Genomic DNA, 16308 nt, shown 5'->3' with positions numbered 1-16308 from the left:
CCGCTCCTCAGGCGGCCCCTGTCCTCAGGCCCATCGTCATCTGGCCCCCAGCAAGGCAGCAGCGTCCCTGCGGGCCGGGCCTCGCTCTGCCTTCCTCGCGCTCCATGGCGGCCCTCTTAGGAAAGGAAGGATCATCTGGAAATGGGCGCGAGGAGGCGACGAGGAAGGTGAGAGGTGGACTGCTGGCGGGGAAGAAGCCTTGTCTGTGTCGTTGTCCGCCTCCAAAGGTAATTTCGATTCCATGGGTGGAGCGGAGCAGCTAAGCAGGCAGAAGCGCCTGTATCACCAGGGACGGAGATGTCGTTTGTTTTGCGGGCAGTGTAGACGCTCATGGGTCAGCACGGGCCCCTGAGGCTGCTTAGTAGGGAGGACACCCGAGTCAGCCGACAGGGAGTCTCAGGGCTGAGGAGAGAGCTCGTGAAGAGTCGGAGAGGAAATGAGGACCGGGAAGTTATGACCTGGCTGCGGAAATCAAATACATGTTGTGAGCCTTTGTTCTGTCACTGTGAGACTTGAAAGAGAGAGAGAGAGAGAGAAAAGAAGAAAAAGAAACTATGCAGCAGTAGTTCTTGTCCCCAGGTCGTTTAGGAAAACTAGGCCCCAGGGCAGGTAAAAGGTTAAATGGCGACAGAACAGACGCCAGAGAAGTGGTTGAGACTCTTAATTCCTATTAGGAAGAAATCAGTGGGGCTGCAGGTGACCTGGGGCGTTAGAGGAGGGAAGGGCCTCATGGCCTTGGAAGATCAGACTGGAGGAAAGGAAGGCGTGGATACTACAGATAGAGGTGTTGACAATATTTTTCCAAACCAAGGAGTAAATATGTGATCTGACCGAAATTTTTATACTATCCAAGGTATGGGGGATCAGTCAGGGTGCTGGAATACTGGGGCTTGGGGAACACTTCAGTGGTTTATAGAACTTAAGTATAAGTGAGGAGAACCTGTCCTTGTGATTTGAGTCTTCGTTCGAGGGCTAGTGGCAAATCACCGGAGAGCGTTAAGCAGGGGGGTGACGTGGCCACAGTTTTATTTTAAAGTTCGTCTGGCTCCAGTGTGGAGAACAGACAGAAAGGGCAGAACACAAGGCCAGTTAGAGGCTATGGAAACAGCCTAGGAGAAGCGGTCACGTCAGCTCGGCCTCAGAGAAAGAGGAAAGTGAACAGATTTAAAAGACGTAAGAGATGAGACTGTCAGGACCCAGTGACGTATGTGTAGCTGAGGGAGAAGTATCCGGTGACGTGGGGATCCTAAAATATGGCTCTGAATACTTTGAAACTCCTCTCATCAAGAAGTGAAGTTCGTGTCCCTTTCCTTGAGTCTGGGTTCTGGGACTTCCTGACCAGTAGACATGGTAGAAGTGATACGGGTCAGTATCTGGGCCTAGACTTTATGGAACTGGCAGCTTCGAGTTTCTCTCTTTAGATGTTTGCTCTTAGAAACCAGCTGCCGTGCCATGAAGATGCCCAAACTTCCCCGTGGAGAGGCCCACGAAGAGAGGAGCCGGTTGGAAGTGGGGCTTCCAACCCCAGGCAAGTCACCCCAGACAGTGCTGCCCGGAGCAAGGACACACTGTCCCTCCCAAGCCCCATACAAATTGCAGACTTGTGAGAGGAATAAATTGCTTTCTCATTTTCAGTTTCAGGGTAGTTTCTTACATAGCAGTAGAAACACTATAACAGGGGTGCCTGGGTGGCTCAGTGGGTTAAAGCCTCTGCCTTCGGCTCAGGTCATGATCCCAGGGTCCTGGGATCCTGCATCAGGCTCTCTGCTCAGCAGGGAACCTGCTTCCCTTCCTCTCTCTCTGCCTACCTTTCTGCTTGCTTGTGATCTCTGTCTGTCAAATAAATAAATTTTTTAAAATCTTAAAAAAAAAAGAAAAGAAAAAGAAACACTATAACAGATGACCGCTAGGTTTCTGGCTTTCATTTGGGGATGGATGGGAGTTGATTATGATGCAGAGACGACTGGAAATGCCCAGGTAGGGGGAAAAGATTATGAGTTTGCTTTTCAGCTTGTGAGTTTGCAGTGCTTCTGAGACATTGAAGTTAAGAGGTCATGGGAAGCCTGGATGGTTCAGTGGGTTAAGCATCTGCCTTTGACTCAGATCATGGTCCCATTGACCTGAGTCAAAGGCAGGGTCCTGGGATTGAGTCCCCTGTCAGACTCTTTGCTCACAGCGGTCTGCTTCTGCCTGTCTCTGTCTGTCTGTCTCTCTCTCTCTCTGACAGATAAATAAAAATTTTTTTAAAAAAGAAAAAAGCTGAGAGGTCCTGTGGGCTGGGCTGTTGGATTTGTGGGTGTGTAGCTCAGGAGGAAGGTTGGGTTTGAAGACAGAAATTGTGAGTCAGTTGGAAATGGGTATCACCTAAAGATGTGATTGTGGATGTGGATCCAGAGTGAAAACAGAAGTGAGTCTTGGTGTGAGGACCTCTGACACTTCCTAGTGGGCAGAGGAGGATGAAGTGACCTGAAAGGAGGAGGAGAACCTGGAGAGGGTGTATCCAGGGAGCAAGACAGAAGAGTTTCAGGAAGGAGGGAGGGGGAAGGTGGGGACTGGCAGGATCAAGTGCGGCCAGGAGCACAAGCACAGGCTGAGCGAGGCACCCTCTCCCCCAGGCCTCCCAGGGACCAACATCACAGTAAGCAGGTTGACTGGGTTCCTGGAAGCCTGGGGATGGCACTGGGGGACAAAAGCAAGGTGAAGCTCTCACCTGTGCCCACAAACCAGTTCCTCCCTGGAGCCTTGTTTCTTGAACAGCAGTCCCTAAATCAGCATTAGCCTCACTTGGGAGCTTGTCAGACATGCAGACTCTCAGGCCTTGTCCTCCTGAATCAGTCTGCATTGTAATAAGATCCCCAGGTGACTTCTGTACACACGGAAGTGTGAGAACGCTCGCACTTGGGTCCCTGAGTTGAGTCACCAAATCGGGCGCTGGACAGTAACTCAGGGGAGCCGCCAGATGGCGCAAAACTGAATCGGGTCACGCTCAGAGGATCCACCGCAGAGGTGATGGTTGATTTCACCTACTTTATTCAAGTTTTAGTGTCTAACTTCAGACGTAGCCCGCCCATCAGAATCACCTGCGGAACACCTCAGTTCGGGATCTTGGACACCTAGACCCCAGCAAAGCCTCCCTCCAACCCATGGATCAAGCATCCATGGGTTTATGGAATCTCTTCAGATAGGAGAGAAAAAAAATGTATTTCCTCATCTAGTATATTTTGGGATGTTGGATTCCTTTATTTCTCTGTGTAGAGCAGTGCCTTCCTCAGTTCTTCTAATTTAACCTTCAGAAAGGTTTCCTCTAGTCCCATGAGGGTGGGCCTTGTTGTGTTTGTGTCACTGACAGTGTTTAGAATTGTCAGGCTGATTCTCAGTTAGGTTCAGTATTGTTTTTAGATTTTTCTAATGTACTGCCTTTTGTTGGGGTCTCTTCCATAGGTGATATCGTCTGCCTTCCCCAAGTCTGTAGAGTCCTGGGGCCTAGTGACTCATCAGCGAGGTGTCGCTCTGCCTGGGACATCAGCAAAATCTAGGTTGTTACTGTGCAGGTTCAGATGGAGAAAGGAAGAAGGGCAAAGGCCTGTAGGTCATCTGGAACCCAGCTCAAGCTCCACCCCCTACAGGAAGCCCTCCCTCATCTCCCTGTTCCTCTCTTTGCTGTGCTCTCTTGAGACGGGGTGGGAAGGGTCACCCAGTCGCTCTTAGGTTTGACCTTTGAACATCGTCATTGTTCACTTGCACGGGGCAGTCGTGTTTGGTCCCCAGACACTTCCATTTGGGAAATTGTCCGTGTTCCCTGAGCTAGCCACTGACGTTGCCACCAACCCAGGCTCCCCCTGTCCCACTGCTCCAGCCCCTTCACCGTAGCATAAGGTGTGGAGGCGATGGTGGTGGGCGCATGAGTCTGGACCGGGCAGCCTGGGAGGGTGGAGGGAAGGGGATGGGGGCCAAAAACACACTTGAGTCTGAACACAGGCCCAAGAACTGGTTCCCCTGAAGGAGTTCACCCCTGGGTCACTTGCCTTCTCAAAGGATGAGGGAAAATGTACTGCTCCAGGCAATTCAGAGTTAAGGCCGCTTTTCATTCTAAGCTGGGGGAGCATTTTGTTTCAGCATTTTTCCCCAGGCCAAAAGTGCACTGATTGCAGCCAAACTGCAAATACAAAGATGTATACTGGGTGGGGGCCGGAGGGAGGCATCTCCTGTAAGACTTCCAGCTGGGAAGGAAAGGATCAGAGTGTCCCTGGCCTAGTCCAGGGAGGATGGCAGTTTCCTTTCGGCCTTCCTCCCCCAGGGACTCGAAGTGTCCTTACTGCCTGGGTCTGATGGCAGAGAGCCGTGCCCTCAGGGCTACAGTCCTTTCACAGTCCTCACTCCTGAAACACCTGCACAAACTAGGTGCTCAGTGAAAAGGTTCACGTGACGGCATCTCTGCCCGCAGTCCTTTGGGTCTCTTGGTGGGGCTCGAGTCAGACTGAACTGATGGATCTTTTCCAGGTCCACCTCTAAGACTCAGCCCAGCCCTTCCCCAGCACCTCCACCTAATGAGTCAAAGGTAGGTTTTGAGGGTGGGAGGAGTGGAGCCTACTGGGCAGACAGGCTACCTGGTCCCGGGGCTTGCTGTCGGAGCTAAAAAGCAAGCTCTGAATCAGAGCCTCCTTGCCCCTATTTCCCAGGCCTTGGGGCTCCTAACTTTCCTGGTAAAGCTCTTTCCCTCCTCCTCATTCTTACCAGATCCTTGAAGTCTTCAACAGTTCCTAAATTGCAGGTTGATGGGATTTGCTAGCTTAGCCAAATACACTGAATTAAATATACTCCTTAAATCCCCCCTCCCCAATCTCTCTACTTCCATTCTCCATTCCTCTCTTCCCTGCACCCAGTACCCTTAATACCAACACGCCTCCGTCTTAACCCGAGAACACTCCCGGGTCCCCCGCGATGACTTTGCTATTTCATAGCACCTGATTTGGATTTAACTATTAGAGCACCAAATGCCTGATTTCTATTTTGTAGGGCTTCCCCATCTTTCCAGTTTTCAATGACCAGAGCATCAGAAGGGCTGAAGAGCTTTGACCTTTGGAAAGGGCCTTTCTAGTTCAGTTTTTGAAGGATTGGAGTCTTCTCTTGCTCTGGGAATGAGAGTAAGTTGCAGTGTCTCTGCCTTGGTTTCCCTACATGTGATAAAGAAGTTATCAGTTCTACCATTGCCTTTTTCTCTAGTTTTAAGGCAATGGTTAAAATCCCAGGTAGCAAACCTGTTGTCAGATCTGGTGTCAGATCTTCTGATCTGATCTGGGATGAGAAATTACGGTCTTGAGAATTTATGAATTATTCCTTCCAGAAATGGGCCGGAATTTTATTGATTAATATGCATATACAAACCATTCTGCTGGGAGTGGTGCAGGGACTGGTCTGCAAAGCCAAACCTGTAATTCTGCCCAGTGGGAATGTGGCCGTGTCACTGGCCACATCCCTGGGGGGGCACTGGGAGACTGCCAGCACTCAGTCCCCTTGTCTTTTTTTTTTTTTTTAAAGATTTTATTTATTTATTTAACAGACAGAGATTACAAGTAGGCAGAGAGGGGGGGCGGGAAGCAGGCTCCACGTTGAGCAGAGAGCCTGATGTGGGGCTCGATCCCAGGACCCTGAGATCATGACCTGAGCCGAAGGCAGAGGCTTAACCCACTGAGCCACCCAGGCGTCCCATCAGTCCCCTTGTCTTACCCCACCCCTCACCCTCTGGGCGCTGGACACGAGAGGGGTCTACTTACCTGCACAGAGTGTCCATAGCACAGGCTGCAACTTCCCCACCATGGTTGCTTCCTCTGTGCCCCAAGCCCAGCCTGGGAGGGATGGGCTGACTAGTTAAAGGCACAGCAGCCTCTGACCTGGCCCAGCCCTCTGTCCCTGTGGTTTCTCTTTTCCTGTTTACCTTTGCCCAGCCTGGCTCCCCCCACCGCACTGCTCCGCAGGTCTGGCAGGTGAGTTCCCTTACGGGACTGGACTCCTGCTACCCCTACTCCACCAGAGGCCTCATGGGGAAGAGGAACCTTCCCCATCTTCACCTGCCCCCACCCACCTTCTCCCCACCTAGCAGGTGTACAAAGTCCTAGGCTTCTCACCAAGGTGTGGGCTTCTATAACAGATAGGAAATTACCATCTCATCATAAAAAGGGAATGATCTCAGAGGCAGGTTTCCAAAGCCAATAAAAAAAGGGTGTTGCCCACAATTGTTGAAACCCTCCAAAGCAGAATACGATCTGTTCTTCCACTTCCCTTGCTTTTCTACAACCCCCACCCCACCCCATGCTACAGACAGGGGCATAAAGAAGACAGGAAGTCTCTCGGGGAGTGGATAACTTGGTTGGGGAGATAGAAACTACACAAGTAAACAAAAAAGACAATTCTAGAAATAACCTGACCAACCTGCCTCAGTTTGCTTGGCTACTCTAAGTAATGGTGCAATAAATATAGGGGTGCATCTGTCTCTAAGTATCGGTGCAATAAATATAGGGGTGCATCTGTCTTTTCTGATTAGTGTTTTCATTTTCTTTGGGTGTATATTCAGTAATGGAATTACTGAATCATATGGTATTTCCATTTTTGATTTTTTGGGGAGCCTCCATATTGTTTTCCCCAGTGGCTGCCACAACAATGCAAGAGGGCTCCTTTTTCTCCACATCCTCACCAACACTTTTACCTTGTTTTTTTTTTTTTTTTTTAGCCATGCTGGCAGGTGCAAGATGATAGCTCACTGTGGTTTCAACTTGCATTTCTCTGATTATGAGTGATGTTGAGCATCTCATGTCTGTTGGCTATCTGGATGTCTTCTTTGGGAAAATGATATTCAGGTTCTCTGTGCATTTTTTTAATCAGGTCTTTTTTTTTTTTTCCTTTGGTGTTGAGTTATATAAGAACTTTTTATATTTTGGATATTAACCCCTTATAAGATATATCCTTTGAAAATAACTTCTCCCAATCAGTAAGTTGCCTTTTCATTCATTGATGGTTTTTTTGTTTTGTTTTGTTTTTTGCTGTGCAAAAGCTTTTTATTTTGGTGTAGTCCCAATAGTTTATTTTTGCTTTTGTTTCCCTTGCCTTAGGAGACATATCTAGAAAGATATTGCGGTGTCTGATGTTAAAGAAATTACTGCCTGTGCTTTCTTCTAGGAGTCTCATGGTTACATGTCTCACACTTAAATCCTTAATCCATTTTGAGTTTATCCATTTGAGTTTATTTTTGTGTGTGGTATAAGAAAGTGGTCCACTTTCATTCTTCTGCATGTAGCTGTCCAGTTTTCCTAGCACCATTTATTAAAGGGACTTTTCTCCCCCAGAACTGTCCTGGTTTTAAAACAGAAAGTTCCTTGTCCCTGGAATCTCTTAGTCCCAAGCAAAGTGGAAATGGTTGGTCACTCTGTTTAAAGGGTGACAGTGCTTTGGGGAACCCAATCTGGAACACAGTACAGGAAATGAGATTGAGGCAGGGGAAGGGGCCCTACTTGAGGTTGGGTAGTTATGGGTCTCTATTTTAGAAACAGGGACCTGAGTTTCAGAGAAGTGAAATGAGTTCTCAAAGATCACACAGCTAGGAAGTGGTTTTCTGATTTCTAGTCCACCATTTCCGCGGCCTGACGTCACGTTCTGCAGGTAACTGAGGGTGTTTGGAAGACAGAGGCCATGTCCTCCCCCTGGGTGGTCCCCTCTTTACCTGCTGCCTCTCTTGGGTGTGTTGGGCCTCCCTCTTTCCCTCCCCCGCTTCCCTACCACTTCTTGTGCTCTGTGCTGGTGTCCAGTCATCGTGAGCATTTACCCCGACTGATGCAGCCCTTCAGTCCTGCCCTGGCCCTTCCCCCACCTCATTTCACCTCTCTCTCCCCATCCACCTTTCATCTTTTTCTTGAAGTATGTAGGCGTGAAACGAACCCCCGTGTTCTCAGTTGTGCTCATTCTTCGGCAGTCAGTTGCCAAGTCCCTGCTTTGACCCCCGGGATGGAGGTTCGATGACTGGTCTATGGTGCTGCCTTGTGCCTCCTCAGGGATGTGTTTCTTGGCGACTCTTTCCAGAGGAGCCCCCCCACTCCAGCCCTGCCAAGTCTCTGCCACAAAACCCGTTTGCTTTCTTCTCAGTTCTAACCACTGACATCCCCGAACTTTGTCCATGCTAGTCTCTGCATCACATCTGCTGTTACAATCCAGCTTGTCTTTTAAAGGCCAGTGCGTGTAATACTACTTTTTCTATGAAGCTTTTCCTGACTTCTTTAGTCAGAAGGGCTCGTCCCTTCTTTGAACTCACACAGCACTCTGGATCCTCTTAGGCTGCTTAACCACATTCTACCTTATGTTTGAGTTATTTTTGACCTGTGTCTCATTCCTCCTAATAAACTGTGAGCTCATTTATTCAGCCAGTTTTTGATGATAAAAAAACTGTGCAGGGCATTGTTTCACCTAGCTAGGAAGAGGGATCACGTTGAGCATATAATTATGTGTCTTACTAACTTGGGTCAAGGATAGTGCCTGACGCGTGGTGGGTATCTGTGAATGGGTAGACGAATGGATGGACTGACTGATGGATGCAGGTGTAACTACACAATGTGTGGGGTGAGGGGCTGAACGACTGGGGTTTGGTTTGCTTCAGACATGATGATAGTAAGAGGTGGCAAAGTGGAATAGTGGGTTATGAGCTCATTTGAAGCTTATGAAGCTTGTGGATTTTTTTTTTTTTTTTTTAGAGAAGGAGCTTGGTGGGGGGGAGGGGCAGAGGGAGAGTGAGAGAGAGAATCTTAAGTAAGCTCCATGCCTAGCATGGAACCCACTGTGGGGCTCAGTCTCACAAATCTGAGATCATGACCTGAGCCAAAATCAAGAGTTAAATGCTTAACCAACAGCCACCCAGGTGCCCTGAAGCCCATCGAATTTTTTACACCACCCAGGCTAGCCGCTTGGCCATCACCATGAGTAAAGTGTAGGGAAGGGACTGTGGAGGGTGAGCACAATTGCCCACTTTACTATCCCAGGTCATTGCTGCTCAAAGAAACGTAACCCCGGTCACATTCTACCTTGACCATACTACTACTAAGGTAGTAGCACCATGGTGCTCTCCCGGCATCCATCCAAGGCCCCTCCCCATTCTCTATATTAGGTATTTTTTCCCAGCACCCACTAGAATGACATGGCTTAGATACAGTTTCATTCCTCTGAATTTTTGGTGTTAGGCCATGTTCTGGAAAGACTGAATAGGTAGCCCCAGGCAAGAGGGTATGATGAGAGAGACCCCGAATAAATCCTTTTCTTCAGGCTTCTCCATCAGTGAAGGGTGACCTTCTCCTAACTTTGCTCCTCGGTGTCAGTGTCCAGTGCCCAGAGAATCAGCCAGGAGGGAAAGGGTTAAGTGGGGCCTGCTGTCGGGTCTGGGTCCTGAGACTGCATTCCTTCCTCCTAGAGATCTGCCAGGCTGTGGGGCCAGAGGCTAAATTTAGAAGGGAGCTAAGATTTCCTGTTAACAGCTGTCCTGCCCCTCAGAGAAGAAGCACGGGAGAGAGGAGAGAGGTTGGTCCTTCTTGGTGGTCAGAACTGCTGGCCATTTTGTCTGGGTCCCTCAGCCCTGGGTGACTGGCTGTAGAGATAGAGGCAAACCTGTGGTGAGTGTGCTTTTCCCTTTGTTTTGTCCTGTGAGCCCAAGGCTTCCAAGCAGAGGGGCAGCAGTTCTGGCCGAGGGTGAGAGCCCAGCCATGTGGGGGAGCAGCTCCTGAGGGATTTCGTGTTCCTTAATAGGCTGTGGGATGGCTCCTGAGCTAAAGGCAACGACTCCAATGGCCTTGGTTAGAGACACTGAGGAAGGCCAGTGGCACCTCCCCCAGGATAGGCAAAGCTGTATACGAGTGCGCAGGCGGGGTGTGTGCTTACACACGCGTACCCACGTGTGCATGTGTGGGCACACCCAGGAGTTTCGATAGAAAGAGCTTTCTGGTCTAGGGAACTCACTGCTTCCCAACTGCGTTAACTATATGAAAGCAAACCCAGGACCCTGTTCCCCTCACTGCTTCCTGACTGGAATCTGAGGAAGGAGACACTTCGTTCTTTCTTAAATGTTGTGACTCAGCTGGATGTGTGTGGGTCTTGGTGTCCGGGTTGACGGTGGCTAGGCCAAATCAGACGGGTTTTCCCCGTGTGGGTCCTGTCCCCGCCAGAGCAGTAGCATGTGGTGACCTTCCCCCTGATATCACTGATCTACCCCTCCCCACCCACAAAATCTCCAGAAGCCGATTCCCTAATCACGTTGGTCATGCTGAACTCACAGGGACCGGCAGGCTGTCATGGCGACCAGTGGGGACCCAGAGGAGGAGCAGGTAGTCCCAAGCGAAGAGGATGAAGCCGATGTGCGGGCTGTGCAGGCCCAGTACCTCCGGAGCCCCTCCCCCAGCCAGTAAGTGTGCACCTGCTGTGCTGCTACCCTGCAGCCCCAGCAGGAGTGGGCTGGGGGGCCTGAGAAGATGTGGGCCCGGGGAAGCCTACAGCCACCACTTTAAGTTCACTCATTTCACAAATATTATGGAGTACTTTCTATGTGTCATACTTTCCTGAAGAGGCAAATAAGCAAATGGACTACATTTTGACGTGGCATGGTAAGTGCTGGAATTAGTATGCCTCAGGGCTAGTGCACAGTGGGCCAGGGAAAGGAACGCTTGGATCTGGATGGGTCTTAGGAGGCTTCCCGGAGGCGGTGATGCTGGACCGGAACCTCGAAGAAGGAGTAGGCACCTGACGGGCCTACCTGGGCAGTGATGCGTGACCCACGAGGACTGAGGCTGACTAGGAGAGTGTTAGACGCAGACGGTAAGACCAGGCATCAGGACAGGAAGGGGTCATAAGACCAGCCCTGGTGCTGAGACGATCAACCATGTCTTTCAAACTGGGATATGTGCATTTCTCAGGGTAAGTAGCTAAGTATGCAGGAATAGATCAACACGGGACGTCTTCCGGGAGAGTCCTCTTAGTTTATGTCACGTAGTTTAAAATTTTCTTTTAATAAAATTATTGAGGATCTATCATGAGGTAGACAGGAAAATTTACATAACCTTTTTAGCAAAACCATGAGACATCACACAAACGCTTTCTTGCCCGCTAAAGCAATCTTGTGTGTGGGTGCCTGTTTATTTTCTTCTGTCATAAATCATAGTAGAGGACCTGGCTTCTAATCTTAGTTCTGTCACCAAACTTAAAGGAAGAAGTCCTTCCATTCTTGAGCCTGTGTCTCCTTATAAAAAAAAAAGGGGAAGGAAATACCCAACTAAGATACCTCATGATAACTTTACCTCAAACTATCTATGATTGTGCTTGACTTCACTTTCCTACAGTTCTGGGATCTTGCTGGCTCCTGCTTCTCAGAGCTTGAAAACCTTCCCCATTGGAATGAGATTCATCACTTATGGGCCAGGACCCTTTGTCCAAATGTTGGGGACTTTTCCTTTAAAGTTCAGCATTATGTTCCCACTTAGAAAGCCTATCGGGATAGAGTTTTGAAAATAAATCCCCTTCTCTACACTACCAGACAAGGCAGAGATAATTTTGTGTGTGATTAAGGTAGGTGATGCATGGCTTTGGGTAGTACTTAGGGTAATGCTAGCTGCTTTAGCAAATGGGTATTTTTTTCTCACTCAAATAAATTCCAGAACGGGTCCCTGAGCAGTGATTCAGGAACTGAGGCTCCTTCTATCCTGTAGGTCTTCAATTTTTAAGGCAGAAAGCTAAAGTTACTGTGCTCATTGGCATCAAGACAAAATGGGAGGGGAATGAAAAATTTCTTAGGAGGCTTATATGGGCCAGGCCTGAAAATGGCCATTTCTTTTTCACTCATTTCCCATTGACTAGAACTTAGCAGAGCCACCTTTGTTATAATGGAGAATGGGCAATGAGGTCCCATGAGGAAAAAGAGGACGTGGGCTTGCTAATATATAGCCATCTTGGCCCCAGTATACCTCTGTAGACTGAATATTCATGCTACCTTTCCCCCCACTCCTGAAACTCCCAAAGGAGATAATCCCAGAAATGGTTTACTGAACTACTACATGCAGTTCAAAAGCTAGGTTCTCTGCCTACATGTTGACTAACTGGAATTTAAATAAAACTTGGGGGAAAAAAGGCTGTGTTCTCTGGAGGGTGTGCATCCTCTTGCCCAGGTCAGGCTGGAGCCCCTGGAAGTCCACAAAACAGGCTCCCATTGGATAAAAGGAGGAATGGGAGGTATAGCAGTTATCAGTCCATATAATTAATGAGCATGTCTGCCTGAGAAGAGGGCAGATCTCCTAGATTTGACCTTGATTTGGCCTTCAGGGTAGCATTGCTTTGTCTGTTGTTCTCTGTGGCCTCTAGCTCCACCCTCTGGCCCTTTTCCCTTGTCTGTTGCCTCCAGAGCCACCTCCAAACTGAGATTGGAGAGTGTGTTTTCCTTGAAGGCTTTGTAACATTGGCGGGCTACGTCCTATTTATAGAAGTTTGGGTGCCTAAAGGCTGTTTAAGGCTGAAAGCAGCCAAGGGCTTTTCAAGGCTCCTGGTTTCTTTGAAAATAGGATCCCTTTAAAAACATAGACTTCTGATGGATATAGACCGGACGACTTCATGTGTCAGAAACCACACACCAAGTTCTTTCTTAAATATAATTTTCAATCTTGGTTTATTTCTTTGCCTCCTTGTCTGCATACTTCACTGTCTAAGCTTCAGACTGTTATCTTCAGCAGATATCTGAAGCTGTAAATGTGAGTGGGGAGTCCAGGATGCTTTTGGTCATTGGTAGTGTAATTGTTAAAAGTTTTACAACAGAATGTATCCCTAAAAAGCTAATGAGGGGAGAATGCAAAACTAAAATGTAATCAACCCAAAAGAAAGAAGAGAAAAAGAATACAGAGGAAGCATAGCAGATAACAGGAAAATAGTAGGATGGTAGATTTAAACCCAAATATGGAAATACTTGAAACATAATAAAAATGAAATACTCCAACTAAAAGCAAATACTGTCAGACTCAGTTTTGTAAAAAGCCCACCTACTGCTTATGAGAAACACACCGTAAGAAACAGATACAAGGGATGCCTGGCTAGCTCAGTCACTGGAGCAGGCAGCTCTTGATCTCAGGGTCATGAGTTCCAGCCCCATGTTGGGCTTGGAGCCTACTTTAAATTAAAAAGAGAGAGAGAGAGATACAAAGGTTAACAAAGGCTAGAAAATATACTACACTGTCCAAGTTACAGTTGCTCATACCTTTAAAACTTAGCAGCATAAAACAGCCACTTTTTAATGTTCACAGTCAGATACAGTGCTGGGACTCTCGTCTCTACTCCAAGATGTCTGGCGCCTCAGCTGGAAAGACATAGGTTCCAGGAGGCCTTGAGGCCACGGGTGACTCACCCACGGAGGGCTGGTGGCAGAGTGGCTCCTTCACATGTATGACACTTCATTTTGAGCCCTTAGCCGGGCTGTTGGCTAGAGCACCTAACATGTCTTTTCCTCTGGTCTCTCCATGTGGGCCATTGGGGCTTTCTCATAGCCTGTAGCTAAATTCCAAGGATTGGCGTCCAAGAGGACAAGATAGACATGTGTTGATTTTCACAATCTAGCCTTAGAAGTCATAAAAAGGCCCATGGGGCTGAAAAGGAGGCAACATAAACTCTGCCGACACTGCAGGAGTATCTCCGTCACAATGTGAAGAGAGCAAGCGGGATGGGAAAGAGTGCCGCCATTTTTGGAAAACACCAACTACCACAGTCACGAACTAAAGCTATTTGCTGATATCAGACAAGAATTTAAGGACTGAGAAATATATTTCACAATGGTCAGAGGTGTGGTTCACCAGAAACATGTAATCATTTAAAATGTCTGTGGTCTGGGGCGCCTGGGTGGCTCAGTCAGTTAAGCCTCCAACTCTTGATTTCAGCTCTGGTTGTGAGATTGAGCCCTCCTTTGGGCTTCACGCTCAGCAGGGAGTCTGCTTGAGTTTCTCTCTCCCTCTGCCCCTACCCCGGCTCATGTTTGCCCTCTCTCTAGCTCTGATGTTGAGTGATGTGGAGCACTTTTTCATATGTCTGTTGGCCATTTGGATGTCTTCTTTGCCAAAATGTATGTTCAGGGCTTCTGCCATTTCTTGATTGGACTATTTGTTCTTTGGGTGTTGAGTTTGATAAGTTCATTATAGATTTTGGATACTAGCTGTTTATCTGATATGTCATTTGCAAGTATCTTCTCCCGTTGTCAGTTATCTTTTGGTTTTGTTGACTGTTTTCTTTACTGTGCAAAAGCTTTTGATCTTGATGAAGTTCATTTAAATAAATAGTTCATTTATGCCCTTGCTTCCCTTGCCTTTGGCAAAGTTTCTAGGAGGAAACTGCAGATGAGGTCAAAGAGATTGCTACCTATGTTCTCCTCAAGGATTTCAATGGATTCCTGTCTCACATTGAGGTCTATTTTTGTGTATGTGTAAGGAAATTGTCCAGTTTCATTCTTCTGCATGTGGCTGTCCAATTCTCCCAACACCATTTGTTGAAGAGACTGTCTTTTTTCCATTGGACATTCTTTCCTGCTTTGTCAAAAATTAGTTGACCATAGAGTTGAGATTCCATTTCTGGGCTCTCTATTCTGTTCCATTGATCTATGTGTCTGTTTTTGTGCCAGTACCATGCTGTCTTCATGATGACAGCTTTGTAATAGAGCTTGAAGTCTGGAATTGTGATGCCACCAGCTTTGGTTTTCTTTTTCAACATTCCTCTGCATATCAGCAATCTTTTCTGGTTCTGTATAAATTTTAGGATTATTTGTCCCATTTATTTGCAAAAAAATGATGGTATTTTGATAGGGATTGCATTAAGTGTGTAGATTGCTCTAGGTAGCGTAGACATTTTCACAATATTTATTCTTCCAATCCATGAGCATGGAATATTTCTCCATTTCTTTGTGTCTTCCCTAATTTCTTTCATAAGCACTTCATAGTTTTCTGAGTATAGATTCTTTACCTCTTTGGCTAGGTTTATTCCTAGGTATCTTGTGCTTTTGGATTCAGTTGTAAATGGGGTTGACTCCTTAATTTCTTTCTTCTGTCTTTTTCTTAGTGTATAGAAATGCAACTGATTTCTGTGCACTGATTTTATATGCTGACACTTTTCTGAATTCCTGTATGAGTTCTAGCAGTTTTGGAGTGGAATCTTTTGGGTTTTCCACATAAAGTATCATATCATCTGCAAAGAGTGAGAGTTTGACTTCTTGTTGATTTGGATGCCTTTAATTTTTTTCATTGTCTAATTGCTGAGGCTAGGACTTCTTGTACTATGTTGAATAGCAGTGGCGATAGTGAACAGCCCTGCCATGTTTCTGACCTTAGGGGAAAAGTTCTCAATTTTTCCTCATTGAGAATGATACTTGCTGTGGGTTATTCATAGATGGCTTTGATGATATTGAGTTATGTACTCTCCATTCCTACACTTTGAAGAGTTTTGATCAAGAAAAGATGCTGTACTTTGTCAAATGCTCTTTCAGTATATACTGAAGGTATCATATGATTCTTGTTCTTTCTGTTACTAATGTATTGTATCACATTGATTGATTTACAGATGTTGAACCAACCTTGCAGCCCAGGAATACATCCTACTTTGTCGTGGTGAATAATCTTTTTAATAGACTGTTGGATCCTATTGGCTAGTATTTTGGTGAGAAGTTTTACATCTGTGTTCATCAAGAATATTGGTCTGTAATTCTCCTTTTTGATGGGTCTTTGCCTGGTTTTGGGATCAAGATAATGCTGGCCTCATAAAATGAGTTTGGAAGTTCTCCTTCCATTTCTATTTTTTGGAACAGTGTCAGGAGACTAGGTATTAATTCTTCTTTAAATGTTTGGTAGAATTCCCCTGGGAAGCCATCTGGCCCTGAGCTCTTGTTTGGGAGATTTTTAATGACTGCTTCAATCTCCTTACTGGTTATGGGTCTGTTCAGGTTTTCTATTTCTTCCTGGTTCAGTTTTGGTAGTTTATATGTTTCCAGGAATGCATCCATTTCTTCTGGATTGTCAAATTTGCTGGTGTATAGTTGCTCATAATATGTTCTTATAATTGTATTTCTTTGGTGTTGGTTGTGATCTCACCTCTTTCATTCATGATTTTATTAATTAAATTAACCAATCGATCAATTAATTAAATTAATTTCCCCTCCCTCTCTTTTTTTGATTAGTCTGGACAGGAGTTTATCAATCCTATTAATTCTTTCAAAGAACCAGCTCCTGATTTTGTTGATTTGTTCTGCTGTTCTTTTAGTTTCTATTTCACTGA

The 16308-nt window shown here is 46.7% G+C and overlaps 2 protein-coding genes across 2 annotated transcripts in view; one reads left to right on the top strand and one right to left on the bottom strand.

The window, feature by feature from the left end:
- GPA33 (glycoprotein A33) overlaps positions 1 to 5872 on the bottom strand; it is a 45955-nt gene extending 40083 nt beyond the window's left edge. The window contains exon 1 of the mRNA XM_044266280.1: positions 5775 to 5872. Within this exon, the coding sequence (XP_044122215.1) occupies positions 5775 to 5817 (43 nt within the window). The 5' untranslated portion in view covers positions 5818 to 5872. The remainder of the gene's footprint in view (positions 1 to 5774) is intronic.
- A 4447-nt stretch (positions 5873 to 10319) lies between these two features.
- Positions 10320 to 16308, top strand: part of STYXL2 (serine/threonine/tyrosine interacting like 2) — a 30609-nt gene continuing 24620 nt past the window's right edge. The window contains exon 1 of the mRNA XM_044266279.1: positions 10320 to 10429. Coding sequence (XP_044122214.1) covers positions 10320 to 10429 — 110 coding nt within the window. The remainder of the gene's footprint in view (positions 10430 to 16308) is intronic.

Source organism: Neovison vison, chromosome 10 (assembly GCF_020171115.1).
Source record: "Neovison vison isolate M4711 chromosome 10, ASM_NN_V1, whole genome shotgun sequence".
Taxonomy (NCBI): domain Eukaryota; kingdom Metazoa; phylum Chordata; class Mammalia; order Carnivora; family Mustelidae; genus Neogale; species Neogale vison.
The sequence above is the reverse complement of the archived record's forward strand: the minus strand, read 5'-3'. Positions and strand labels throughout refer to the sequence as shown.